This window comes from Atractosteus spatula, chromosome 14, assembly GCF_055471065.1.
Source record: "Atractosteus spatula isolate fAtrSpa1 chromosome 14, fAtrSpa1.hap1, whole genome shotgun sequence".
NCBI lineage: Eukaryota > Metazoa > Chordata > Actinopteri > Semionotiformes > Lepisosteidae > Atractosteus > Atractosteus spatula.
Window position 1 is genome coordinate 18,722,670 of NC_142719.1, and position 27,999 is coordinate 18,750,668.

At 43.7% G+C, this 27,999-nt stretch overlaps 1 protein-coding gene across 3 annotated transcripts; it reads right to left on the minus strand.

Moving 5' to 3' along the window:
* Positions 1-15: 15 nt before the first annotated feature.
* Positions 16-27,971, minus strand: ilf3b (interleukin enhancer binding factor 3b). 3 transcript variants are annotated; one of them, XM_088931996.1, is made up of 20 exons: positions 27,869-27,971; positions 22,947-23,064; positions 21,769-22,013; positions 21,187-21,367; positions 20,526-20,673; positions 19,114-19,205; positions 16,978-17,073; positions 16,303-16,414; positions 15,804-15,901; positions 15,043-15,154; positions 14,614-14,727; positions 13,824-14,029; positions 12,688-12,861; positions 11,165-11,302; positions 10,558-10,701; positions 8,401-8,530; positions 7,438-7,485; positions 2,086-2,556; positions 1,322-1,429; positions 16-866 (listed from the first exon to the last, which is right to left on the minus strand). In XM_088931996.1, exons 2-20 carry the CDS (start codon positions 22,947-22,949, stop codon positions 736-738), a joined length of 2,751 nt encoding a protein of 916 aa, XP_088788122.1. In that variant the 5' UTR covers positions 22,950-23,064; positions 27,869-27,971; the 3' UTR covers positions 16-735. The 3 variants fall into 3 exon arrangements, with proteins under 3 accessions (XP_088788122.1, XP_088788123.1, XP_088788125.1); XM_088931997.1 differs by having other exon boundaries at positions 21,769-21,995; positions 27,869-27,951; XM_088931999.1 differs by lacking the exon at positions 27,869-27,971 and adding an exon at positions 24,882-25,074 and having other exon boundaries at positions 18-866; positions 21,769-21,995.
* Between the last annotated feature and the right edge of the window lie 28 nt (positions 27,972-27,999).

Sequence of the window (27,999 nt, forward strand, 5' to 3'; positions counted from 1 at the left end):
CTAACAAGACTATCATTGAGGTTTATTATTTTATTCCAGTCATCTACATTCACCAGTAAAGACTGGTTGAAATGTCTGAAATTAAAGATACAAAAAGAAAAAAAAAACTATGGTTAAAACTAAAACAAATTTTACACATAAAAAAGCTTAAGTACAAGGAACAAAAAAATCAGTGTTTTTCTTTTTACAAACTGTTTGAGAAGGTGTAGATTTTGTACAGTCCAATGCAGTTAGTTCTTCAGAACCTGTGCAGGTCTCCTGTTGTCACAATCAAGTCTGTTCAGCAGATGATGTGGACTCCAAAAGCATCAGTGAAATGATCTGACTGACTGCAACATCATGTCTGTGTCAGATGGCCGTTAAAGTTATGTCAAAGTAAAAAACAAAACCAGGATCCCCATCACAGAACATGGACTCAAGTACTTCTGAGATGTGGTACGAAACTGGCAGGGTTATTTTGTTTTGGTCTTTATTTAAAAGAACAAAAAAAATTCCTAAGATCCAATAATATAAAATGTGGCTACATACAACTTCACACAGCTTCAAATACTCTGAACCAAAAATAAAAAGCCAACTTGAATTTCAAGAGGATGATGCCAGGAGTCCAGTTTTCCGCTAAGCCGTTGTGTAAAAAAAACCCGATGCAGGGACAATGAAGCATTAAAAAAAAACAAATGCGCGAGATGTTGCTCCTTTGGAAAAGGCGGGGTACACGGAAAGGGAACGGGGTTCAGTCTATCTGTACTGATAGCTCATGGTGTGATCCCCTCGCCCGTAGCCTCCTTGGTTCTGGTAGGAAGTCTGGTTGCTCCCATAACTCTGGCCACCGCCTCCTTGTGTGCTGTAGTTTGACTGGCTGTTGTAACCTTAAGGGGGAGAGAATACCAGGGTTAGTGGATGACGTTTACTGGGCTCTGGGAAGATGATTGTCTGACCTTGCCCATTTCTTCTACATATATGTCAAAAGCCTATTACTTTTTCAGAACTTAAGCCCTTTAAAACTCTAAAATGGGACTCCACTTCCATGGACTTGCAAGTTTGTTTTTGGGAAGCTGTGGGAAATCGTGCAGTCATCAGACGCTGGGTGGGCGAGACCGTTGCTCAGGAGAGCCTACTAAAGTCATGTTATACGGATCGCAAGTTTCCCCAGCCAAACAAAATGCATGTAAAATAACTCTTAATTCAACTGCAGCCCAACCCTCTTCATTTTTCCCGCCGTAACACAGCTGTATCCGTGCAAGTAGCCAGTGCCTGCTTCCATCTTGGCGGTTTGAATCGGCAAGTGCTCAGATATAAAGGCCTCCCAAGTTCATATTCTTACCCTGGTAGTTGCTAGCACCCGGAGCTCCTGTTCCACCCCCATAGCCCCCCTGTGAACTCGGGGCGTATGTGCCACTTCCAGACCCGTAGGAGTTGTTACTACCATAACCTAAGAAGCAAAAAAAAAAGTATTAACACCAACATCATCAGGAAAAAACAAGGTTAGATAAACAGCTGTGCACAGAAACATCTGTTTGGAGGGGAAAAAAGTATTATCAGAAGGGCCAGTATCTTTAGGATAGTGTTTGAAAGTAAAACATCTGCACTCAGCACTGTTTCAAAGCACTGCTAGAATGTGCCATGTCTTAAAAAGACTAAAACAAACTAGAAATAACTTCACTATTTAAATTGGGATTGCTCTATTTCTACAATTATCACAATGATGTAAACCAGGAATCTGCAGCCCTGTACTTGGAGACTGCAATTTATGATTTTCCTTCTTTCTCAATAAAATGGAGTCAATTCAGCTGGTTGTCAACTGGATGCGATATAGACACCTTTCGGGCCCCCTCAACGGAATTACTTCTTTATCCGGTGGGACACAAGAAGCAGGTGACAAAAAAGACAAGAAACCAAGTCAGGAGAAATGAGCAGTCTATGAAATCAGCTTCCAAGAGCTGCAAGATCTGCGAAAATGGACAGTTCCACAATGTTTTTAACCGCACATCTGTCACAAAGTTAAGCTTTTGGGAGAATAATCTAACCAGACCACGGTTAATTCTCAGCGTTCCACACGGCCCAGTCCTGGAAGCGGGCGGCACTCACCTTCGTAGCTGTAATCCTGGCTGCCGCCGCCCCCCGTCACCTGACTGGGGTAGGCGGTGCTGTAGTTGGAATACCCCGCGCCCCCCCCGCCACTCTGGTTATGGCTGTAGCTCTTCTTGCCTGGGCCTCCCTGGTTGTAGCCCTGGTTGTACTGGTTATAGGAGACCTGGCCCTGCGGGGGAGGCTGGTAGCCTCCAGCGCCGGGCCCTCCTCCTCCCCCGCCGAAAGGCTGCTTGCCTGGGCCGCCGCCGCCGGTGCCACCCGGGTGGTGGGGCGGCTTTTTGCCGGGGGGTTTGGGGTTCTGCGGCTGGCTGGGAAAGCTGCCGTCGTTCTGGTAGTAAGAACCGTAGTTGCCGCCGCCGCCTCCTCCACCCCCTCCTGCCCCGGCGTTGGTGCCGGAGCCCATCCCCGCTCCCCCTGCTCCCGGACCACCGGCGCCGCTGCCTCCACCGTTGTTGTTGTAGTAATTATCTGGAGCAGAGAAAAACAGCTGATAGCTCGCAGGGGGACAGAGCACTGGCTCAGCCAGGGCCAGACACCCGCCAGGATACACACATTAAACGCATCTGATTCAGTGTGACTGAGGATGACATGTCTCTATCTCATGATGTTCAGCTGTGGACTGCTCTTAACAGGTGTGTGCATGTGTGTGGAGATGAATACATAAAGAGATAAGTGAACAACCTTTCACTTCCAAGTGTCTTGACAGCACTGCCTAGTATTCAGGCAGGATAAGATTTTGTACAGATGTCTGATCATTTACCAATAGGACACACAAACAAAACACTCCTTTTTACTGCCCTCTTTGTAGAAGGACAAAACATTTATTGTGTAAAAAAAGCAACATGACTACTTACATACAGTAACAACTGGTTTTAAAAGGAAATCACAGTATCGTGCAAGATTCAGCAGTGTCACTGTCTTTTAAAACTGTTACGATGGAAAAGTCAAGCTTATTACTACATCATCGTGTATGGCCTCATTATTCAACGTAAAAAGCCACTCTGGAATTAAAACCATTGGATGTCTTACATCTAGTTTAGCCTGAACTAGCATTATTGATTGGCTAGCCTTGATCTACTGGCCCAACATACACAGGTAAAAATAAAATAAAATCAGCCTATCGGTAAAATGAAAGATCCTTTAAAAAACAACTTGCACATAGTGGATGCATAATGACCAGGTAGTGAGCTATCTGCAACTTTTTAAAAACTGCTGAAGGACCTTGCTGTTAATACTGGTCATAAAAAATGGAAACAATGCATGACCTGGCTATGTAGTACAAAATATAGGATCCAGGAACCTGGGCATTCACCTTTATATCCAAATCCTTTCTCCATTCCCCCCCTCCCCAACCCCCCCCACCCCATCAAAGCACCTCTACATTACAACCAGAATCCATTTTTGATTAAAGCTGTTAATCCAGGTAAGATCTGTCTTTAATCTTTTTTTCTTGAAAGTCCAGTTCCTGACAAACGATGCAGCAGCAAAAGTCGAGGTGTTGGGAGTTCTCTTGGATGCTCGGCTATTGGCTTCTAAACCTTGGGGCTTTTGGAAGTTGATATTGGATGGAGGGATTTTAAATGCTTGGATTTCTTTACAATGTGAAACGTTTAGATCGTCTATGATGCAAAATCGTGGTAGCCATAGCAGTCTGAGACAAAATCACCTACAGAGTGAGACAGAGCAGAGAAAAAAAAATTAGATTTTCTTTCAGAGTGGCACATTCGCCATTATCATCTCAATCTTAGTATTTTATTTTTAGATTTCTCTGCTCCTGTCACCCTCAAGATGGCGTTTCCTCAGAACAAGCTGCTGGGGGGGAGGGGGTTTTCAGGAAATTCCCATTGAGAATCAAAAAAGTGACGGATTGCGTCCTGTGGCTTAAAGCAGAGAAATGTAAAAGTGTCACAAAATGTCAATTTTAAAAGGGAAGACAGACTAGGGGACTGCCCTTTAGAATGCTAAATTGGACCTCTTACAATGATTCTCAAATTAACACTCACCACTCAGATCAGATTTTTCTTCCAGAGTCTCTCAAGATGGAGACTAAAATCCCCAAGTCAAAAAATAATGAGGCTTTGAAGGTTCAAATAATTTCTAATCTTTTCAGCAGAACCAGTAAACAACACGATGAAAGTGAATAATTACTAAAAAAGACATTTATGTCAGTTAACCATGCACTATAATAAACTACATGCTTAAAAACCAGAATTCATGCAACGTTTGCACCAATTGAAAACAGTAAAAAATTGGCACAATTTTAATTGTGGTTTTATGTATTAAAAGAATTACACTTTTCAAACCTCTCAAAACTTTACCGGAAACCTAACAAATGCCTTTGACTACAATAAAAGCAGTTGTTTACAAAAAAACCCAACCCAAACTGGAAGTATTTGCGTGTCACACTCATGAGCATCTCACACATGGAGCCAGGCCAAGGTTAATATTTATTACAGACCTGGGACACAAGATGGGAAGTTCCTTCAAAACTGTAAAAATTCAATGCATGGCCATATTTACACTTTTAAGTGCAAATTCTCCAGATATTGAAACTTGGAGACTTACAAAATAGAATTTTACTATTCACCTTCCAATGATTAAAAAAAGAAACTAAGCCTACTTGGATACCTAATTGTTGCAATGGAACATTTGCTTAAAAGCTTAAATTCTTAGTTTATCCAATCCTATCCCAGCAGCCCCTGTCCACTCCTAGTCAGTCAGCTAGTGACGTGACCTGGGTTCAAATCCAGGACTCCGTGACACCAGGGCCACATAGCACAATCTACAGTGCCTCACAAAGTATTCAGACCTTTGACCAATTCTCTCATTTTAGTCCTTTGAGATGTTTATTTCTACTTATTAGCACTGAAATTTAAAATGAATTATTTTAATGTGACATTGTTTTATGTTAGAAAATATTCTTAAGAAAAATAAAAAAAACTGAAATATGCTGTTTGCATGAGTAATCAATCTGTGTTGTGGAAACGGAGTTTACACAGGTGAAAAACACTTGCCCTAACGAGGACAAAATTGCCTTACAATTGGCCTCTACCTGTGAATCATTAAAATAACTGCCACATTTTGTGGATAAAAACCCCACAGTTAAGGGATCATTATTCAGGCTGTGAATCTGAAGGAGAGCTGTGAAAATGAAGACTAAAGAGCATTCCACAGTTAGCGATAAAGTAAAACCAATGCATAAATTAGGAAAAGGGTACAAAACAATATCCAAATGTTTGGGTGTCCCAGTGGGCACTGTTGGTTCAATGGAACAAGCAATAGCTTTATTCCATGCTGAAAAGAGAAGAAAGAAAACAACCTTTCGGCTGTGGAGCCTTCTTCAGGTGTAAGAAAGATGGGGCAGTCAGCAAAGCAACAAGTGTTGAACATTGAACTATTGGTTCAATTATCAGGAAGTGGAAGCTACATCAAACAACCCAGACACTGCCTAGAAAATGTCATCCCTCAGAACTGTGGCTGAAAAGCTGATCAACACATTTGTGTTCTCTCGAATTGACTACTGTAATGCTCTACTTGCTAGAGTATCTAAATCTACTCTGAACAAACTGCAGTACGTCCAAAATTCAGCAGCCAGAATCCTGACCAGGTCTAGTGCAAGTGTTCACATTACTCCTATCCTGGAGTCCTTGCACTGGCTTCCTGTCAAATTCCGTGTAGACTTTAAAATCCTCATGCTCACCTATAAGGCTCTGCATGGCTTGGCACCTCAGTACCTGTCTGAACTATTATCGCCCTACTCCCCACCTCGCAACCTTTGCTCTTCTAATTCTGCTCTCCTTACTGTCCCCCAAGCCCGTCTACACTCCATGGGTGACAGGGCCTTCTCCTGTTATGCCCCCAAGCTCTGGAACTCTCTCCCCAAGGATATCAGAGAGTCACCTTCTCTAAACTCGTTCAAATCCAGACACAAAACCCTCTTCTTCAGATAAGCCTTTACTTAACTGGTTTCATTCTTCACCCCTCTGCTTTTCTTAGTACCACCATCCACGGTCTCCTCTTTATATTGTAATTGTGTTTTATCTTGTGTATTCTTCTTATTTATTGTTGTTGTTGTTGTCATCCTGTAAAGCGCTTTGAGAAGCCACCTTTAGAGGCGCTATATAAAATAAAGTTTATTATTATTATTAACTTGTGAGAGAAGCCACAGAGAGGCTAACTATCACTTTGAAGGAGCTACAGAGTTCAGTAGCTGAGAGCGGAGTAAAGGTGCACCAGTCAACCATATGAAGAGCTCTTCATAACACCGGCCTGTATGGGAGGGTGGCACTAAAGCCATTAGTCAAAAAGAACCATGTGAAAGCACATCTGGAGTTTGCCAAAAAGCATGATAGAGACCCAGTTGCGATGTAGGAAAAGATTGTGTGGTCAGATGAGACCAAGACAGAGCTTTTTAGCCAAAATTCAAAGCGATATGTGGCGCAAATCTAACACTGCCCACACCTCAAAAAACACCATACCTACAGTCAAGTATGGTGGTGGTAGCATCTTCATCAACAGGGACTGGCCATCTTGTTAGAATATTAGGAAGAACAAATGGGGCAAAATACAGGGAAATACTGCAAGAGAACCTCTTTCTGTCTGCTAAAAAACTGAAGCTTGGGAGAAAGTTCATCTTTCAGCAGGACAATGATCCCCAACACAAGGCCAAAGCAACATTGGAGTGGCTCAAGAACAAAAAGGTGAATGTCCTGCATGGCCCAGTCAAAGCCCTGATCTCAATCCAATTGAGAATCTGTGGCACTATTTGAAAATTGCAGAGTACAAGCATCATCCGACTAACCTGAACAACCTGGTGCAAATCTGCCTGGAGGAATTGGCCAAAATCACTCCTGAACAGTGTGCAAAGCTGGTACATACTTACCCTGAAAGACTTAAAGCTGTTATTGCTGCAAAAGGTGGCTCTACAAAATATTAAAATGTGGGGATTGAATACTTATGCAAACAGCATATTTCAGTTTTTTATTTTACTTAAGAATATTTTCTAACATAAAACAATGTCACATTAAAATAATTGGGAGTTTCAGTGCTTAGAAAAAAATATCACAGAGAACTAAATTTCAATGTAGGATTTGTAATTCAGTAAAACAAGAGAATTGGTCAAAGGTCTGAATACTTTTGCAAGGCACTGTATGTGCTAAGTGTGCATTGCCACCAAGAGCCTTAGAAATCACAGAATTAAATACCTGCAAGTCAATTCACAGCACTAACCTCTGAGGACTGGCAGATGTATAAAGAGTGCCTAAACAAAGGGCACAATATAGGCAACAACCTTTTGAGAATAAATCTGAGCATTGCTAAAAGAATCACATTAAAAAAATGGGTACTTACTGTATCCAGAGTTTGCATTTGATCCATACCCATAGGTTCCATAGCCTCCTGTTGGAAGAATAAAACAGCAGATTAGGGTTTCCCAGTCCAAAAACACAAGACCCTATCACCTAGTTGCTGTTAGCACCATTCAAGGCAGTCTGTTTGGATGACAAACGTGCTAGAGAATGAAATGTTTTATTTTCAACAACTAGCAGGGAGAGTCAGGCCAGGCGCAGGAAGGCCAGAGAATGATCAAATCCGGTTGAAAATGATCTGCATGTTTGGAGGCTGTTCAGTGTTCAGTGGTAACATGGTGACAGTGGAGAGAGTAAACTGACAACTGACAGAGGACCTCTTAAGCAGTAGGAGAGCATACAAAGAAGCATCATGCATCAACGAAAGCCAATTTCTCCTGACGGACCTTGCGGAAGACCATATGTGGAGAATTTGTGATGAATGTTATGTGGACTGTTATGTCTTTCATACCAATGTTTGTTTTGGGGGGTGAGGTGGAAGTGTGATTTGGGAGGAATCTCCTTTAACTCCAGTGCACATTGAGGAACATTACTTAGCAGATTCTTGAGAATACAGCACTTCCATTCCTGCAAGCCAATCGACAAGTGGAGAGGTTCCCACAGGCCAATGTAAAAACATGGAGTGCAGTGCAATGATTACAATGGGACGGCAAAGAAAATTGAGCCCTTGTTGTAGTCAGCTCCCCCCCCCAACATATCATTTGTGGGTAATAAAGCCTTTATAGCAAGGATTCCATCCATTTAGAAAGTCTACACTGCCGGTTTTACCGATCCTCAGTGCAAACAAATGTTTCTTTAGGTCATATTCCCAGCTCAATGTGAAATACTCCAAAACCAAGCTGCCCATTTCTCACCAATACATGGGTAAAAAGCATCAAGAGAACCAAAGAGCATTATTTGTATAGAAACTGACTGGTAAAAATGAATGAAAGGCGGTAGAGTGTACCTTGATTGTAGCCTCCTGCATTGTTGAACCCCCTGCCCCGCCCCCGACCACGCCCACCTCGGCCACGCCCCCTGGGGTTGACTGCAGGGTCCGCTGGTGCACCTCCCATCATGCCAAAGACTGGACTGTGCTGTAGGGGAATGTGTTCAAACCAACTTCATTCATTCACCCATGGTCTACAGATTTCTAACATTATTAGTCTGCTGTGTGTATGTATGTGGAAGGGGGATTCCAGAACTGTAATAGAAAACCTTCTCTTCTCTCAGAACTGGAAAACATAATGATTCCAACTACTCTTACTCTGACCGCTTTGCTCTTGCAAATCCTCAGAGCACTGCATAAAACAATGGTACCCACTATCTTACAAAACATGCAGTTCCATGTTTATATAAACTGGAAGCCAGGTTTTGAGTTGATTCAAAATAAAGGCGCACTATTCGGAACTGTAGCTGTGGCAGATTGAGTTTCTGCCCAAGACTGCCGTACCACACAGGGAGAGTGAGAATGGATAGACATGCCAACCTGTCACAGTTATCTTCTGACAGTGGGCTGTGCGTAATCATAGCATCAGCACTAGAGCAGCAGTGCGCTCGCAGTAGCACTGCCACAAGAGCGCACACAGCCAAGTCACAGTACGCTGTCCTTTAGAATGACAGATCAGACAGCACCCTGATCGACCGCTTCGAACCCTATCCCCCCTGCGCTGCGCTGCTGTAGGAGAATCCCAGTCCGTCCACTAGTGTTGCAGGCTCAGACCGTAGACTTTTCTTATACCACACCCCTCGTAAAGTTAAAAAACAGTTACCTCCACTATGTTGACCCACACAGTTTAAATGTACTCAAAATAGTCAAATAATAAAAAAACGCACTGACTTTTACTTAGGCTCACCTGGAAATTCATAAAGAACAAGAACATTATTTCAAATCCTGTAGCCCTTCACTCATATCCAGCACCACCTGCATCCCCTGATTCTTCTCTGGTGCTTATCCAGATAATTTTCCCAGTATAGACTTGTATATTCCATGCATAGCTAGATTTTGCATCACATGCCAATGCAAATTTTGATACCATACTTAGCCTAAAGGCACAGCGTCCAATGTAACACCGAAAGCCATGATGGTATATAAAAGGCAGGATCTCCACCTATTGTGCCCATACATCTCTGACTGCAGCCAGCTTGTCTCTTTCACATCAAGCAGGTCTGGTATCAGTTATCAGAACAAATCACCCCATAAAATCATAAAGTCATAAAATGATTCCAGTGACATGACTGCCAGAAAAACTGCCTTTCCATTCTCGGCATTCAATAAACTAGCAGCTGATTCTACCTTTGATTTGTAAACTCCAGCTAATATCAGCTAAAGAACCTATGTATAGATATTAGTTGGTCTGATCAAGTGACTTCTAGTCCTTTTCAAATCGCACACCACCCCTCCAAGTTGGTCATGTCCAGTATAATCTTCACCCTCGCCTGAGTATAAAGAGTTCAAATGCTGATCTTGTCATGGATTAAAGTGGCTGCAAATCCGTAGCCCTTGGCACCATTTTGATATGTCGACGCCGACCATTCTGTATTCCCATCTTTAGGTTTCCATAACCCTTTTCTTGAGGATGGTTGTTATTCCAAATTTTTCATTGGTTGAAGGCAAAGTCATGGCTGATTCCTCCTTTGACCCCTCTCCCGAAGAAAATACACAGTCAGGATCACCAGTGTCTTGTCTCTGAAACCTCCTCTATTTCACTATTGCCATCCACAACCTGGGATAACACTTCACTGATCTTCTGAAGCCCATTATTGAGTGTCTCTATTATACATGTGCTGACGCAGCACTGAGTAGGAGACAGTTCAAGAAAGCTCTTTTTACACTGTCAGATACTTATAAAAGTACATAACTAATTAGCCCAAACCCAAGCAAATTAAACAAAAAAAAAAGCAAAGATGCATGTTTATTTTGGATGTCAAAATGACCCACATCATCATCTTTGTATACACAGTCTGCACAGACATTCCAAAACATTTCAGGATCCAAACACTCCATATGAGCTCATGACACCAAACAAGGATAAGTAATTAAATATTGCTAACTAGAACAGTAAAGCTGTCTGGCTAAAGACTCAAATGGGTCAAACCCGCTCACAACATAACTGCTACTCACCATTGGAGGCGGCTTCTTCTTTTTAGCAGACTCTGTTGTTGAACCCTCGGGGAAAAGGCGCTCAAGTGCAGCTAACGCAGCATAAGCCTTTGCTACCTTCTTATTGGACCCTGTGCCCTGGAACTTCAGGCCATCGATCTCAACCTGACAGACGAGCATAACGATCACATCAAACAGAGCACACTAGCTAAGGAAGAGGCAGGCTCAGCGATTTCTTTTTCTCCCTAGGCAGGACACTTCTAACGAGATATCAAAACCAAGAGGATACACGGATGGGAAACTGCAAACACCATGCATTTCTCTAAAACATTTCAGCACTTCAGCTGCCATGATTTAGTACATTAAAGGAAAACTTTCTTGCCATGTTCACCTCGTTAAAAACACTTGTCAAAACTTATGATCTTTTATGAGCTGGCAGCATAAAGTGTGGGACAGCACACATTTAAAATGAAAGTTAATACTGTGAAACAAGGCCTCCTTTTAAAACATGACCCCATATAAACAGCAGCTGAAGGAAGAGAAACAGGATTGGCAGGTGGAGAGAATAAGCAATCTTATTCTGGACTCATTTATTTCCAAGGCTACAGGACACTGCGAGGCGACTTACTTCCATAACGAAGCGCTTGTCGTGGCTCCCGCCCGTCTCGGAAATCAGCTCGTACTTCAGCCCGCGGCGTTTCTCGTTCAGCTCCATAACCGGGTTCTTGCCGTGCTTCGTCAATATCGGACCCTGCTGCCTAGAATTCTAGGGGACAGGAAAAAAAGCAGCTTTATATTTCATATACGCAAAAGGAAATGGAAGCCCACCCATCAATCCATTTAATTTGGTGGCAAAAAAAAATACTACGCCAACTACAAGGAAAAACTTCCTCAAGGCAATGAAACAGCACACAAGAGGACCTTGCAGACACTGGTGTCAGCACTGCCAAAAAGAGGCAAAGAGGATCATCAGCACAGGTGCTGCTCTACATCGAGAACTTTAAATCATCCAGCTTTTGTAGCCATCATTAAACAGAAGCGAAGGCCGATTAAGAAGCATTTTTAAATGTCATCACATTCAAAGTATTAATCACATGTATTAATTTTTTTAACACAGTAGTTTAGATAGCTTTGTTGACCCTTTTTTCTTTACACTGAACAGTTCATGGCAGTTGACATGGCTGGTTTTATTCAATGCTGAATACGTTTGGTTAAGAGTGCATTGCTCTCAACACATTGCGTAGCCAAGACTAAAGACAGTGTCAGAGCTCTGAACTGTCTAGATAACAGAAGAGATGACCCTCCCAGTTACACAGGAAAAAAGTACACAACTTGTCACATTTAGATATTCATCAGGCTTTTGGTAAAGGTATTTTAAAAATTGCAGGAGGAAGGCATTCAACGTAATGCATGGACTTGGATTACAAATTGGTCAATGAATAGGAAACAGGTTAAAGGAAAAATTAATGGTTTCATGTGGCCAGTATAACTAGCAAAGTTCTCTTAGACATCATTTACAATAGTTTATATAAATCTGGTCCAAAAACTAGAGCTCTGGAATTGGTCCAGAGAAGAGCAACAGGACACAAAGGTACACTGAAAGAAGTGTCCAACACTGAAGTGTGGAGGAACTGAGCCATGTTGCTCTTGAACAGAGAAGACCGTGAGGGAATCCAGTTCAAAATCTTCAAAGGCATTCATGAAGCCAATTCAAATCACATCTTCAGAATTAAAAATGAACTACAGGTCACAATGATGAACTACAGTAAGAACAAACTAACAATTATGAGTAAAGAAGAAAGCACTTCTTTACAGCAAGGCTCATGAATGTCTGATACAAGCTATGCAGTGACAGCCTAGATTCCTGAGGACTAATTACTGAAGAAATGAGCTAGATGAGCCTAATCTTTTACAACCAGTTTTACATTCTTAAAAACAATGCAAGGGTTTCCATCACACTTAATGGGAAAGCTTAAAATTACGATGACATAGTAAAAACATTCAGATTCACTACGTATAATAATATTTTAAAAAAGTATAGGATTCTTTTACATAAAGAAACAAGTGCTTCCAGATAAATTAAAATGTATCCATGCAGTTTTGCTCAATTCTAACATGAAATCGAAAACACTTTTTCCAACGATCACACACCTCTGTGCTGTCCGCAGTCTCAGAATTCGGCGCCGCAGGGGTGCTGGAATCTGTAGCTACAGCAGGAGCAGCAGGAGGCTTCATCTCCACATCATTGGGCACTTCTTCCCCTTTTGTGGAATCGGCGGTTGTCTTTACCTCCACTCCTGTAGGCAAGCCCATATCCTGCAGGACCTGCAGTGGACGGAAGGGAAAATAAAATTCCGTTAACATCCAGGGTAAGAAATGTAATCCGGATAAACACTTAGCCACCAGCAATGCGGTAAGGAATCATCTTCCTGTTGGAAAAGGATTGTGCCCCGATGGGATAGGGTAGACGGGCAATACTTCAATTAAAAGTCAAATTTTACTTTTCATGAAAGACCCAACTGTAATGTCCTGCAAACCCAGTGAATCTGCAAAATGTTTACACTGAGATGATAAAGGGTTTAAATTGAGAACACATAAGTAGAAGGCAGGGGCTCTTCCTCTTTTCCTGCGCTTTGAGTACTGATTATATCACCAAACCTATACGTGGGTTCAAGTAGGAGAGGAGGCACACACTAAGGAAAGCTTCCAGCAGCTTTCTGAACACATCTAAGTAAAGGGCATTTCTTTTACCTTTGGACAAACAATGAAATAGTCATCTACCGCTAAAATTCTATTTCCTTTAATCCTGAGGGGAAGGGCCACTTACTGTGTTCAGAAACAATTAAAAGATGATTCCCTACTGCAAGGGACACCAAACCCATTTCTGGAAAACCACACACCTGCTGAACTTTGCTCCTGCCGAATTCTTAGTTTCACAATGTAATACTTATTCTGATTTATTCAAACCGTTTTCAGCTCTTAAACATATTGGAGTTTGTCTTTTAACCATTGAACTTCCTTAGTAAAACAAAATCCCTAAGCACAAAAAGAGTCATATATTTCAAATTTAAGTTCAAGTAAAGCTTCGATTAGGTAATTAAGCTCAAGTGGAAAGAAAGCCAGCAGTTGCCTCCACACCAAGACTGAGATTTCTTGCCCTACTGCATTTCCAATGGGACTGTGCAAACCCCCCCAGGTTTTACACCTGAATACTGAAGCCAAAAAAAAAAAGAAAAGCACTGTCCTGCCCTTCAGTAAGGTCCTACTTCACTGTAGAGGACATGTACCTTTACTGCTACATGAAGCTTGGCTGTCCTTTTCGAAGGGCCAGAAGCTTCAAATGTCTTCCCATCAACCTCCACAGCCATCGTGAAGACGGGTACGTGTACCGGGCCGGTCTGAGAGATGAGCTTGTACTGCAGTCCTGGTTTCAGCTGGTTCAACCTCATGAGCGCGTTCATAGCTTGGGGAGGCTCGGCCTTCTCATCTGGCGCTAACCAATGGAAAAGAGAGCAACTCAATTTTCCACAGCTACACTAATGAACCTGTACTCTTGATCAAATGGAACAGCTACTGCTAAAAAGAGATTAAAAAGATATTCCAAGGTACGAAAAAAACACTTTCTGCACTCTTTCAGCTTCCTGTGCTCCGCCGCTGCTTTTCATACTTGACTCATAATGCTGTGTTCCTCAGGTTATATTGTAAGACAAAATATTTTGCAACTACACTTAATTAATAGTCTTATAAAAGATATACACATTTACCTTACCCATAGAAATGTCTACAATTTTAGACCTTGTATTTCTAAAATTACAGCTAAGCAAAATAAAGCTATTGCCATCCTCGGACTAATAGGGAGAAGGTGCTTTTCCGCACTACAAAATGGCTAAGAAACAGTCTGAACTACTTCAATTCTGTTCAACAGATTATTAATATTATTCAATATATTCAAAGGAGCACAGCTTTGATCACAGCACAGTCCAACCTGGCCTCCTGTTTACTAGCACAAGGTCTCCACCAAGTCACAGCGTGCACACAGGCCCCATCATCTGGATCGGAAAAAAAAAGAAAGCTCACATTTCTTCTGCAGCTTCTTCTTCTTCTTATTTGGGTTTTTGTCATCTCCTCCTTCCTCTTCCTCGATTGGCCGCTTTGCTGGAGGAGCATAGGTGGTACTCGGAGGAATCTGAACTGTAAGAGATTAACGCGAGACATCAAGTCACTGCTTAACACCAGCAACCTTCCGGGCCTGGAATTCCCCTTTAATGCAGAAATAGTTGTTAACATGTAATATGTAGAAATTATCCAGAAACTATCCAGACTGTTTCTAAATTGGTTTGCAAAGGAATTTTAGAAAAGTCATCTTTGATAAAAACATGAATAAGATGTGTATAATATATATTAGTTTGGGGGGTGGAACCAAAGTCTTGTGTGTATACACATTCTTCTAAGAACTATTCTTGTATTCCAAAATCTATAACACTTCTATTTAAAGTACAAGTTTACCCGTATAATCAATCGGCGCGTCGGTTTTTGGTTTCCTTGGCATCTTGGAAGGTAAGGGATCCATTCCTAGCACTTTGTGTAGCTGACCAAAAGCAGCCAGTCTTAAGGCGTGCTGTAAAAAACAGAAAAACTCAATCATATAGACCTTATACATTTCTAAATTACTTTTGATGCTGCTGTACAATTCTCGCATATACTAGACTTCACTGCATGTTCATATCATGAAAACTAGATCACTGGAGAAATAAATTACATTTGGAAGTAACTTCAATACCAAATAAAGCATAGTGTTTCTACTTGCTGGAATTTGCAATTGATTGAGGTTATCTATGCATCTGAACTTGATATATCAGTATATGAATAACAATGGTTCTGCAAAGAGATTCAAAACCCACATTTTCTGCCATTACCCTGTCTACCAAAAGAACAGAGGAACTATCCAGTTAATACACAGAACCGTTATGTGAGCAACAATATCAACCTTCTGCATCAGATCCTACACAAAGGACAAAGACAGGCTGCCAGTCATGTTCTGTGCCCAGCTGTCACAGCTGTGTTTCTGTTATTTCACAAGCTGCCAATTCCGCTATGGCAGGACTTCAAGCTGAATTGAATTCTTTAATCAGGGCATTCACAGCAAGGCAGGAAGCCAGTACAGTGAGGTCGGAAATGCTGAAACGGAAGCCCATCTGATTTTCAGAGCACCGCGGGCTCTCCCCTCCGTCTGTTCTCTGCTCAGACAGGTGAGCGGTAAGGCTCACCTGAGCGCTCTGCGTGATGTCCTCCCGCTGTTGACGGTCCAGGTGGCTGATGGCATCGGTGGTCTCCTTCTCGCAGGGGTCAGAGATCCCAGGACCATCTGGAAGGTTTAAAGTCATTTACATAACTTCCTTCTTTACCTTTGATCACTGATCACTAAATGAAATGCATAGCCTTAAAAAAAACTATCAAAAAAGGCCATTATTGTTTTGTTACTGGCTTTTATGCATGGCAATGTGAATTTAAAAACTGTCACTAAACACCAGCAATCATGAGGTTCACCTAACAAAAGGACCAAAGAGAGAGGAACTAATATGATTTACAGTGAACCCGAACAACTCCGATATTAAGAATTTCATAAAAGCTCTTCGGGACACTGCAACATACATTTTCACTATTAACCCCGCTCTTCATCTTCTGATCACAATCGAAGACTGAAGAAATCTTGCGACAGAGGATTATTTCAGGAAGTGCCTTGTAACACCCAGGTGTTAATTTTACCTGGCATTAGGATCCCAGAGGCAAGGCACTCGAGGACTCTGCGAAGCGCCTCTCCGGCTCCCATGGGCCTGTTTCCAGTTCCTATCGCTTTTTCGCACAGCAGCTCCAGTGGCTGACATTGTAAAGCAGGGAGAGATCATGGTGAAAAATCTATTAAGTTTGCCAGGTCTTCAAGCAAAGCTGCAACACTTCTGCAGGTGGCAAATGAATCAGGGTCTCACGAGTTGGGGAAAAAAAAGTACAAAATCAATTAAGCTGGTGATTTTCAGAATAAAGTGGCAAACGCTTGGTACAAATTTAAATATACTTCTGCCCTTTAGGACTAGAGTTTCATTAACTAAACAAACTACTTGGTTAATGCATAACTCACAAGTCTTCCCAATCTAAAATAAGGGTTTTGGGATCATCAATAAATTTACAAGGATTGGGTCCTCCAGGACGAGGGTTGATGACTTAAATCATGACTGGTCAGTAGGTCAATAGAATTATCTGAACAGAAGATAACTACCAGATGTAGAATATCAGCACACTCTTCCGAGTTGATCATATTGTTTATTGAAGGGCATTTAATAATCTTGCCACAAGCTTCAGGAAATGTTGGCAGTACATTTTCATTGTTATGTGTGCTCTATAACGTAAGTCCAAGTATAGATTGACCTCTGTGCCGCTACTCACCCATCCTCTAAGCGGCGCCCATGTGGGGACCCGCGAACACAGGTCCCTCAGTATTCGGATCACAATGACGCAGGACTTCAGCCCATTGGCCCTGGCCTAGAAGAAGTGGGGGAGGGAGAGCAGGCTTCAGCAAGCGTGCAGAATCACCATCCTTACACCTTGCGATTAACATTCAGAGGTATACCAGTCAAACGTTCAGGCCGTTAACACAGATTCAGAGAAGTCTAAAGCGCAGGTGGCACACCATGACTTCAAATACAAAACCATCTAAGACCGTGCTAGGAATAAGAAACTCTGCTTAACAAAAGTTAAAGATCGGTACAAGTGCGCGTCCCCATTATTGGCTCTTGCCATTGTATTACAGAACTTTAGTGCAACAAGATCTTCAATTATTTTACCGTATTAGTTCGAAACAGACTTTGCTGAAACAAAGATTTGTAATAAAATGCAGAAGCCGAGGATGCCCACCCAACCTCAGTCAGTTTTGGGTTAACGCCATCCTTTCCAGTCTACTGCAGTGCATGATTGTGACACACCCTGCCATTTGATTCAGACCAAAGGCTCTGCAGATTTTCATTCCAGCTCTTATCAAAGCTCGATTGTTACCATTTGAAGTGGATTAATTTAAGTTTCTCCCAGGTCTTCAGGTGTTGTTGCTTTAAAGAGACCTAGAAAGCTTGCTCTTATGTTGGCCCTCCAGGACCAGGACTAGACACTATTTTTTTGCCAGCTGAATATTTAAGGAGCTGGCTGCACCCAAAAATCGCACTGAAATTGAACTGGATGGCAAGGCACATGAGGACTTTGGTGGGGGTGTTCCTTTTGGCCCAAGCTGTCATCCAACTAACGGGCAATGGAGGCTGAACTTGGCCCTCACCGGTAATTTTGCTACAACATTAAGGCAAGAAATGATCCTGAGCAACTTTGTAACTAGCAAAATCCCAAAAGGCCTCTACATTATTTGAACAAGTATACCTCTACTCTACAGTGACAGAAAAGGCAATGGAAGGTGCAATATTCCTTTTGGACTGAGTGTTACAGAGTAAGGGGTTTAAAATTCTGGTTCTCAGTACCCCCCCCATCCACATCTTCTGTTTGTGTTCCAGCTGAGCTGTTGCACTCCTGGACGAGTCAACGCATGTGAGTTAATTTGAAAACTTAACTTGAACATGCCAGCAATGTGTTTTTACTGGTCTCGTCTTATTAAATTACTTAAAACATAAAATGGAGACCTAGACAAGGGTCTCATCTAAGGAATGATAATGATTCCTTCAAGAACGATCTAGCAACAGCTTGACTGGATGAAATAACAGCAGCTGTGTGTGGGGGGGGGAGTCTGAGAAGCAGAATGGGAGGAGCAGAGGGAACCTCCGCCATAAAGGATGAAGAACAATGAGCATGGAGCTGAAACATCTGTAAACCAAAATAAAATTACCAAACAGATGGAACACTCAGTACTACAACAGATTTACTAATGGACCTATAAGGAAAATAACACTTCATCAGCACCTGATTAGCAGTTGTTCTATAATTCCCTTCCTAATTATATGTTATGCAGTAAAGATTAGTGGTAAATGGCATCTATGGACTTACTGAACAAGGTGAAACATGCAATTAAACTCAGAGATATCTGCAGATGGAAACCTCAACAAAACCTGGTTTAACTACTTGAAACCCATCACTTGAAAATCCGTTTGATCATGGCTTACACCCTAAAGAAATATTGCACCCACAAACAGTAAATGCAAGTTAGGTTAATACAATGTCTGCTATTTTGACAAGGATAAACAAAATAAAATGGGAAATGTCCATTAGAATTAATATTCACAAGACAAGTGTATTAAAACATACTCTTAAAAAGCAGGAAGTAGAAAACCATTATGCCTAGTTAAAAGCTAAACCTAAAAGAAACGGTGTACTCTTTATAGAGATAAGACTTTATTAATCCCGTAGGGAAATTGATGTTGAAAACATTAAGAGTTGAAGTATTTCTCCCTAAGACAAGTGCCAAATCCGGCACTATACATTAACTGCATCGATTAAAGAGAAAAGAAAAAAAAACTAACAGTGGTAACACTTCAAATGCACAAGAAAAAAATTCCACTACTTTAAGACAAATAAGAACAAGATGCAAACCTGGAACCACTTGGCGTGGCGGAGAGACGCCAAGGCAGTAAGGCATTTCTGCCTGTCCAGAACATCCGGGGGATCGTTGACTGATAGCGTTTCTATTGGCGGGTGGAATAAGAAGACAAGGTACAGTTTGACCAAGGGGGTTCTGTCAGACGGCGAGGGGGAAGAGGCAGCTTTCCCAACCCTGGCAGAAGGGGCGAGGGGAGGGGGTCCCCCCAAAAATATAATGAAGTCTGGCAAAAATAAAAAAACAACTGCCAGAGCACCAGAAAATAAACTCAAGCTTAGCAGCTTGGTTCACTGCTTCACTTACAGCCAAGACTGGTGATGGGATCAAATGTATTATCACGTCCCATACAGGGGACAAGTCAGGGACTTCATCTCCCTGCTTATTAAATCTTTAAATGATCCTGCTCTTGGCTGAGCAATTCACTTGTGCGTGTGTATATATAATCAGGGAGTCGACCCCACCCCTTTGCCCCTTTGGGTATACTGCATAGCCCCTTCCGAGACAGAGCGCGTCCAGTTGGTCAAAGGTCCAGCGTCCCTAAAATTGACAAACTAGAAGGCTTTATAGACATGAATCAGATTTGAACCACAGGCAGCAAGAATCAGGTGCACAAGTATAAAAACGAGTCTGCACTGCAGCAAAATTGATCGCTTCACAACCAACAAAGGTTTTGCTCTTGGCATGGGGTTTAGATAAGGCCAGTCATCCTGTTGTTGGCACAGCTATTTCCAAACGTGACCTAGGAAAACTGTGATCTTGCTTTTCCTACAATGTATGCTTCTTCTTTCCTCTTTACCTTCACCTTAACTTCCACATTATGAACTTTCTCCTGCGGTAACCTAATTTTGGGGAAAAAACTGCTTCTAGAGGATGATCTTCTCCAGCCTTCCCTGACTCCATCAAGTACACTGCTCGATTTTTTTTGACTGTGACTGGGTGAATATGCATTCAACCACGCAGAGCCAAACTGCCCAACATTATCTATAACCCATGCCTCCCTCCTACAACACAATTTCAAGTCCATAGCCTTCTAGTGGCTAGCAACCAGAACGGTACACACTTGCTACTCATTTTTGCTGCAATACAAACTGTTAATACAATTTCAGCATAAAAACACATGCAATTATTTTTTTTGTTTTGTTTTTGAGATTTTTTTTAAACTCAGAAAGCCTTCAATAAATATTTTACTTTTATTAAAGAGAAAGAAAATCGTTACAGGTTTAAAAGTTTAGTTACTGCTTTACTGTGTATTGGGCCATCAAAAATGCTACATTTAAAAGGACTAAAGGCTAAAAATAGCAAAGGCTCAGTACATTACTGCTAGAGGACTCAGCTCTATTGAAGGCCCAATAAACAATGGACAGGGAGTCTGCAGTGAAAGCGGGGCTGCTCCGGACTAGCCTACCTCCGGCGGCCTGCTTCTCCGCCTCCTCCCGCACCACAGGGGACGTCAGGTGGATGGTAAGGGTCAGCACGGGCTCCTTCGTGCTCTTGATCACGATGGCGGCTTCGCGGATGCTCTGGATGATCTCGTACTTTTCTTCTGTGATGCTCTGCAAAGCAAAGGGGAAAAAAAAACCCCAAAATTACTTTTATTTTACAGAATCGGACAAAACTTGATCGGAACGGTCCGGAGAGACCAAAATTCCGTGGGGTCAAAAGTTCGCCAAAGAACTCAGAGTCATCGCCACCGATTTTTAAAAAGATGAAAAACATTTAACTGCTAGCGCTAGTACTATTATATCACATTTACTAAAGCTGAAATCAAACCTGAGAGATGGCAAATCTATTTTTTAAACTGACGTTTAACAGCCAAGCTGTCAGGACTAAGGAATTGGTTTAACATGGCATCTGAAGGATAAGCACTCACTTTAGTGTAATGCACAGTTTGAAAGTGAGATTTAGAGGTTCCAGCAGACTTGACTCCCCGACTGCCTCGAACAGGAAACACCCTGGGTCTGGGTACATGCATTTAGAAATTAAGGACAACCAATGGACGGGCTTTGACAAAAGCACATTAAAAAATATGGACTCAAAATGTTCCTCTGAATCAAAAAACAACTTACTGCAAACTGCACTGCCAGGTTCTCAGCCACCTTCTTGAGCAGAGTGATGGTGGGTTTGTCCTTACAGAGCAAGACCAGCTCCAGATCCAAATCTCCCTTCAGCAAGAGGCCCTTCGCCACAAGCCCCACCCTCATCACACCTCGTAATGTCCTTGTCGCCTGTTCTGTAGGCTTCTGTTCACTGAAAACCAATGACAACGCAGTCACAAGACCGTACTGGACATGCACATTGTATTGCGCACAAATGCTAATGCATCAGTGAGGATCTGGATAAGAACCAAGATATTGGCTTTTCAACAAGCTTCCCAAACGGCAAATCACTCTGACATCATGCAATTAGAACCATGTCTGTTGCATGGCAGCCAGAAATGCCAAACACAATAAAATCAAGACAGATTTAATTCCAGATTCACCAGGTCACCAATTTGGAAGAATAGCTGCCTAAGGGCAGGAGGAGGAGAGGAGCTGGCTAAGAGGCAAGACCAGACGCGTTCAACCATTCCTGCTGAGGTGAGGGTCACAGCAAGGGGGGGGCCGGAAAAAAAAGAGGAAACCAAAAGTCATGCCCCTGGGCCGCCTCACCTCTCCTTCTCTTCCTCCGCCGCCCCCTCCGCGGGAGCGTCCGGCTCCTGCTTGACGACGACGACAACCTTCTCCTGCTCGTCCAGCCAGTCGGACACCGCCTTGAGGGCGCGCTCCGTATGGGACACCATGTTCTGCACGCCCTCCAGCTCCTCTTGCGTGGGGTAGACGGCCGAGTGCTTCGCCATGACGTGGCGGTCGTCGTTCACGAAGATGCGCATGGGCCGCTGGCGGAAAGGGGGAGGCTGTCGTAAAGTTAGTCACCCTGCTCTGCGGCACCATTACCCTGTCAGTCAGCACAAACACACCCTCAAATCACACTCAGAGAGCTGGAAGAAAAGTCGTTTCCTTTGGCTATAACACTTACAATATCTACTTAACTGGAAGTAAACCACAGATATACATCAGGAATTCTTTTAGTTGCCAGTAAGAAAACTATCAGAAGAAAATGGTTTACTAAAGAACCCCCCAACACTGGAACAATGAACAAATGTTGTGAAGGAGATTTATAAAACAAATTTCTTAGTTTACACACAGAGAGGTTTAGTGAACACTGGCAAGCCTGGACTGGGTTTGTGGCCCCACCGAGACCTGATTTTTTTCTACGAAAGAGGATGAAGTAATCTTTTGTCTGGATTGCTGGTGGTTCGTTGTGTTTTCTGCTGACTATTTCTATATGCAACCTCCCATCTATGCTGGCATAATGTAAACAGTTAATTATATAAAAAGATAATTGTAAAATGAAAGCAGTAAATTATTTGACTTTGTTTTATTCATGAATCCTTTCACTACCTGCATATTAGCAGGTGAACATAGGCACCCTCAGGGCACTCAAAAGAAACCATGAAGATCAGTACTTGCAGCATCAAGGACTACAGGATTACACAGATAATGGGTCATATTCGATTCTGAGGGAATCTCTAAACTTTTACAGGTTAGCTCATCTACACCTACATGCATAACCCATTCTCTTTCAAGAAAAAGGTTCCTGAAATATTTTCTTTACAAAATCTCCCTGAAACGTTATCTTGCAAAGCCTGGATTATGACAAACAATAAGCCCATGGATTAATCTTTGCATTGCAGCTGCTGTTAAAGGTTTTACAAGCTCTCCCTGCACGGAGACCTGAAATTGCACACGCACCAGTGCAGGAGCTACAGCAAGCTGTAAACACCTACCATGACGGGCTCCGAGGGTCCTTCTTCTGAGTCCTGTGTGGCGGCTACGTACTGGTGATACAACCTCAAGTCCTCCTCGTAGCACAGGCAGTCGTACCAGTAACGCAGCTCTTCGTATCTACGGCGATAGAGAGGGCAGGGCTTAACAGGGCACGAGGCTGTACCGACGTCAGCCATCCCAGCGCTCGACAACTAACAGCAGCACTTTACAAGCGCAAAGGAAGGAAACGCTAACAGCATCAGGGTGCTTCAAACTTGGCGTCTCCAGCCATTTCAGGTTTTCTGAGCCTCCGCCACACCACTGCCGAGTATATTGTAACGCTACGGGGTTCACGTGGGTGCCCTCGCCGCTGCCGCATCAGGTCGGCCCCCCACTGTCGGGGGACTCGAACCCGGGCCTCCGGCGTCACTCAACAGGGACCCAGCCACTTGAACCAAAGTGAAATCTCCCGTCAGCTGCAGTCCCTGCTATTCACAGGGAAGGGCGGTGACGTCACCGCGCTGGTAAGCCGGCTCTCACAAGCAATGGATGCCGTATGCGTTACACTCTCCCCCGCGTAACTCGCCGTCCTCGGTGAAGGGCTATCCCACCCCGCTCTGACACCAATGTAACGCTACGGGGTTCACGTGGGCGCCCTCGCCGCTTCCACCTCAGGTTGGTCCCCCACTGCCTGGGACTCGAACCCCGGCCTCCGGCGTCACTCAACAGGGACCCAGCCAACTGAGCTAGAGGGAGATCTCCCATCAGCCCGACGGCTGCGGTCCCTGCTTTTCACAGGGAAGGGTGGTGACGTTACCGTGCTGGTAAGCCGGCTCGGACAACCTGCAATGGTGGCCGTATGCGTTACAATATTAAGCCCCAGGTGTGACGGACAACTGTGGGGCAAGCCTGGAGCAGCTCAAGAGCCAAAGATGAAATGAAACCTTTTAAAAATGTAAATTAGTGAGCTGAGGAGCGGGGAGACACAGGAGTGCCGCAAAACAGTTGAGACTGGTTAAATACGCAAAATGCTCGACTGATATAGTACACAAATCAGATCACACACTTCCAGCTCAATTGCTTTACACAGCACTCTGTTGTCTGTGACAACGGTAAAAAGCACTTGCCGGAATAACAGCCCGTGCTCAATTCCACCACCTGCTTTTTAACGCCACTACAAATGCACGTTTCCAACTGGACAGAGAGGACTATCCCTATATTACCAGCAGTAACAGCTGTAAAGTATCATCTCCGTTTCTGAAACTGCATTGTTGCAGCAAAAACCCAACACTCGTGGAGTACATACACACAGAACTCTATCTCCCTCTGAACCTCTGCGTAAGACAAGGCTGTACTGGAAACAGGACACTTTCCCCATGCAGAGACAACAGTCAGCCTAGGAGGGAAGAGGTGGTGGTGGTGGTGGGGGGGGGCTTGCTTCAAGACCCAGCTCAAAAAGCGCACAGGCTTAAACCATTTGAAAACGGCACCCTCCACAAAGCCAGACAAAAATCCATTTCTCTGTTGCTCAAGCAGGGCAGGCGAATGCTGTGAACAGCGGACAGCTGGAAACTGGAGAAGACACGCTACCCTGGGCTTGAGGAAACCCAAAACCTGGGTGTACTGGGTGTGCAAGAACCATCAGTTAAATCCGTTCAAGAAATGGTCCAAATTGGGCATGTTCTCACACCTCTCACGCCGCAGTGGGAGTTGCGGAGTACCATCCCTATTAAGACGGCTTTGCAAGTTGCCACGAGCAGGAGTTTGAAAGAGACCGAGCTGACAGGGCCGAGATTTTCAAAATCCCCGCATCAAAGCGAGGCATTTCTTGCAAGCAGGGGGCCAAAAAGGATCAAACGCTCCACGATAAACTTGCCGATTATTGGAGAGGCGCTGCGGGGAAAGAGAATTGATTTTTTGCCTGGCTGAATTGCTACGATTTCCTTGCAAGTTACCTATCGTAGTCTTGTGGGTGAAGGCGCCTGCCATGCTGTATCAGATTGTCCCAGTATAGGAGCTCCTCATACGCCAGGCGCTCGTCCCAAACTGGCATCGGCACCGCCTCGACTCTCTTAGTCTTACCACCCCTTTTCTGACCGCAACCTCTGCCCATTGCCTGCAATTAAACGGTCAGCCTTTCAACCCACAGACGTACAAGGCAACCAAGGAAGTTCTCTTGTCATCTTAGCAGTGCCCAAATGCTTGCCCGGTTCCGCAGACCAATCGCTGACCCGGGTTCAGACCAGGAAGAATTCCTAAAACCCACGACAGCCCCAGCCAATTTTTCCCGGCCAGATTAAAATTCTCAGAAGCGATCCACGGTGTGACCTGAAGTTGGGGCTCTGGAAATAATGACTGGGAAAACACAAGCAAGACAGTGGCCAAGACTGAAGCTCACTTCAAGCTTCAAAGAGCCACCCAACAACCCCAGCTCTCCTTCTGCCACTTGCTCGCTGCAGCCCTTATGATTTGCACAATGGAAAACGTGTTGGATCGCACCAGATTACAAATCCAAACCCATAACGCATAATTTTTGGGACTGAGGCCACAAAACATGCAAAGTCAATATTATACGAAAGCCTTTTTAAGACTCAGCAGCATTGACAACTTAACATCAGTAAAGCGCAGTGCTTTTTCATGGTTGGCACAAACCGCGAACATGTGAAAGTGGCCACGCCTGTCCCCAGCCTATAACAAATGCCCTTGGGCACTCCTAAGATTCAATAGTTCCCAGTGTCCAGCTCAGCCAACTCCATAAACAGTTCTACCAGTACATCTTCATTACAATGATGCTCACCCATGCACACAGGTTAAAAAACCCCCCACAGAATTAACTTCTCCGCTGACATCCTCCCCTCAGTGAACATGAGAGTATCCAGTCTCTAGGAGAACACATCTGCCTAGCGAAACTGGACATTGGAAATCAAATGATTTACAATTCGTCTCTGTTAATCGTGACTCTTGTATAATCCAGTTTTAATCTACTCAAAACATAAAACATCCAAATCACAGCAGAATTACATAACCGCACATCCGCGTCCCGCTAGAGGCTTCAAAATCCGCTGTCATGAGGAAAAAAGTGCCTAGGAAAGAATCTGCTGATTTTTTGGAGTCTTCAGTGTAATTTATCAGCCCCTCCTACTTGCTCCAAGATATAACAGGATGCTCTGAGAAACAATTTTGCGATCTAACCCAAGGTAAGGATTTCAACCCTGGTACTGGGGGGGGGGTGGGCATTGAATGTCTGTTGGTTTCCAACTGCAATTGGAAGAAGCACTTAAATGTGGTCCAGTCAAAGCAGTAACCACAATATTTAGCTTGTTGAATAGTGGGGTTGGGGTAAAAACCTTCAAAATACATCAAGACTGGACAATCGTGGCCCAAATGGAACAAAAACCATGCAATTTGAACAGGCTTAAAAGCAGCAGCCTAAATGTACACAAAAGTGAAAACAGAATTGTGTATTTGTAAGGGTATCTCACCAGCGACTGCCTCAACTTTCTTCAAGTAGCAAAGTAATCATGTTGTGTGGCAGGCAGTTTCAGCACAGCCAACAAGAGGCAGATGCTTATACAAGAGCCTCGCAAACCTCCCCTCTACACTTACCAGACATCTGAAGCCCAAAAACACATGATGGGAGAAACAGCTGAGAGCAGGCATTAGCAGATTCCAAGTGCTTAAAATGTTAAAATCCGTAACGTTAGAACTCTGGACTTAAAACGGAGTTTTGCACTTCAAAAAAAACAGAGATCAAACCGTTTTGAATGTATACTTTAAGTTAACTATGTTTCACAAGTAATCATATCGGTTGCATTCAACCGAAAGGTTAACAATTCAGTCTCGGTCCACGAATGCTTTAAAATCGTGATCGAGGTTGTCACCGCACTGTGGCGTCGACCAATGAGCTTATGAATCGAGGTATCAAATGGAGAATTTTGGAAACCCACGCACGGTTACTCAATCACTTCCAACTGTCGCCCTCAGCAGCTGCACATGAATCTATTTTGTTTTGCCAGATGGTTAATTTACAAATGTATATAAAGCGTATTTGTGGGGATTAGTCTGGGGTTAAAGCGAGCTACACGATTTAATAATTGTGAAAAGAGACGCGCCCCCCTCGGGCACAAACAGCAGAGCACCCATGTCACCTCGCCGCCATCTTTTCCCCCCCGAAAATACAAAGCACACAAAGAGCAGGGTGGTCTTTCCGGGCGATGAGGACGGCACACGCGTTCGCGAAGACACCCCAGTTTGAAAAGGGGGGCAATCAGGTCCGAGACAGGCACCAATCCGGCCAGGTTGCGGCCATCGCCATTAACGCACGCCCCCCCGTGTCTCTCTCCAGCTCCTCGTGTGGCACAAATGCCGAAGCCGCCATTTTGTTCAGAGCCGGAGCGCAGCCGAGCCCCGGGCAGCAGCAAGCTGCTACAGCTACACCGGCCGGGGGAGGAAAGACGCCGGCTGCAGGAACTAAACCGCACCGCACAAGGCTTGCCGTCTGCAGAGCTGCGGACTCGACGGGTGTTTCATTTACCGACCCTTCTAATCTCGGCTCCACATCGTCGGGTTTTTTGCTGCAGAAAAAGGCCGTGATCTTAGAATACAAAAGTGTAGCTGCAGCAAAACCATGCCATTTTAGACCACATCAAATCTACTGGATGCTATATGAGGGAAAGCAACCGGACAGATTAACGCTCGGTTGTTTTTCTACTATTTTATAAGGATTGATAGATATGCACTAAGGTTTAGGTACCAATCAAAGGTTAAATAAAGTCACCCCCTCCCAGCACTCCCCAATCACAGGTAAACAAAGAGGTGAAAGTGTACGATATACTCGCGGGTTCTACATAAGCACTGGACACGTTCGCAAAGGGATTCAAACACACCAGGAAAGCATGAGATGTGTAAAATTCTAAAAAAAAAAATCATTTTGCATTCTCACCGTATCTACGAAAACCGCCGCGCCAGACGACCAACACTGAGGACAGCAGCCGTCCGCGTCACCCAGGGTATCAACTGGTAGAGAGCGAGCCTGCACGTCACCAAGGCAACAGCCAATCCGAGTAGCACGTT

Excerpts from the sequence above, each read along its gene's own strand:
- ilf3b (XM_088931999.1), bottom strand. The coding sequence starts at position 25,039 with ATGGGCAGAGGTTGCGGTCAGAAAAGGGGTGGTAAGACTAAGAGAGTC. Across the intron at positions 15,902-16,302 it reads CTCTGGGATCCTAATGCCAG|ATGGTCCTGGGATCTCTGAC; the intron begins GTAAAATTAACA and ends TAAACCTTCCAG. Across the intron at positions 867-1,321 it reads GGGTGCTAGCAACTACCAGG|GTTACAACAGCCAGTCAAAC; the intron begins GTAAGAATATGA and ends CTCCCCCTTAAG.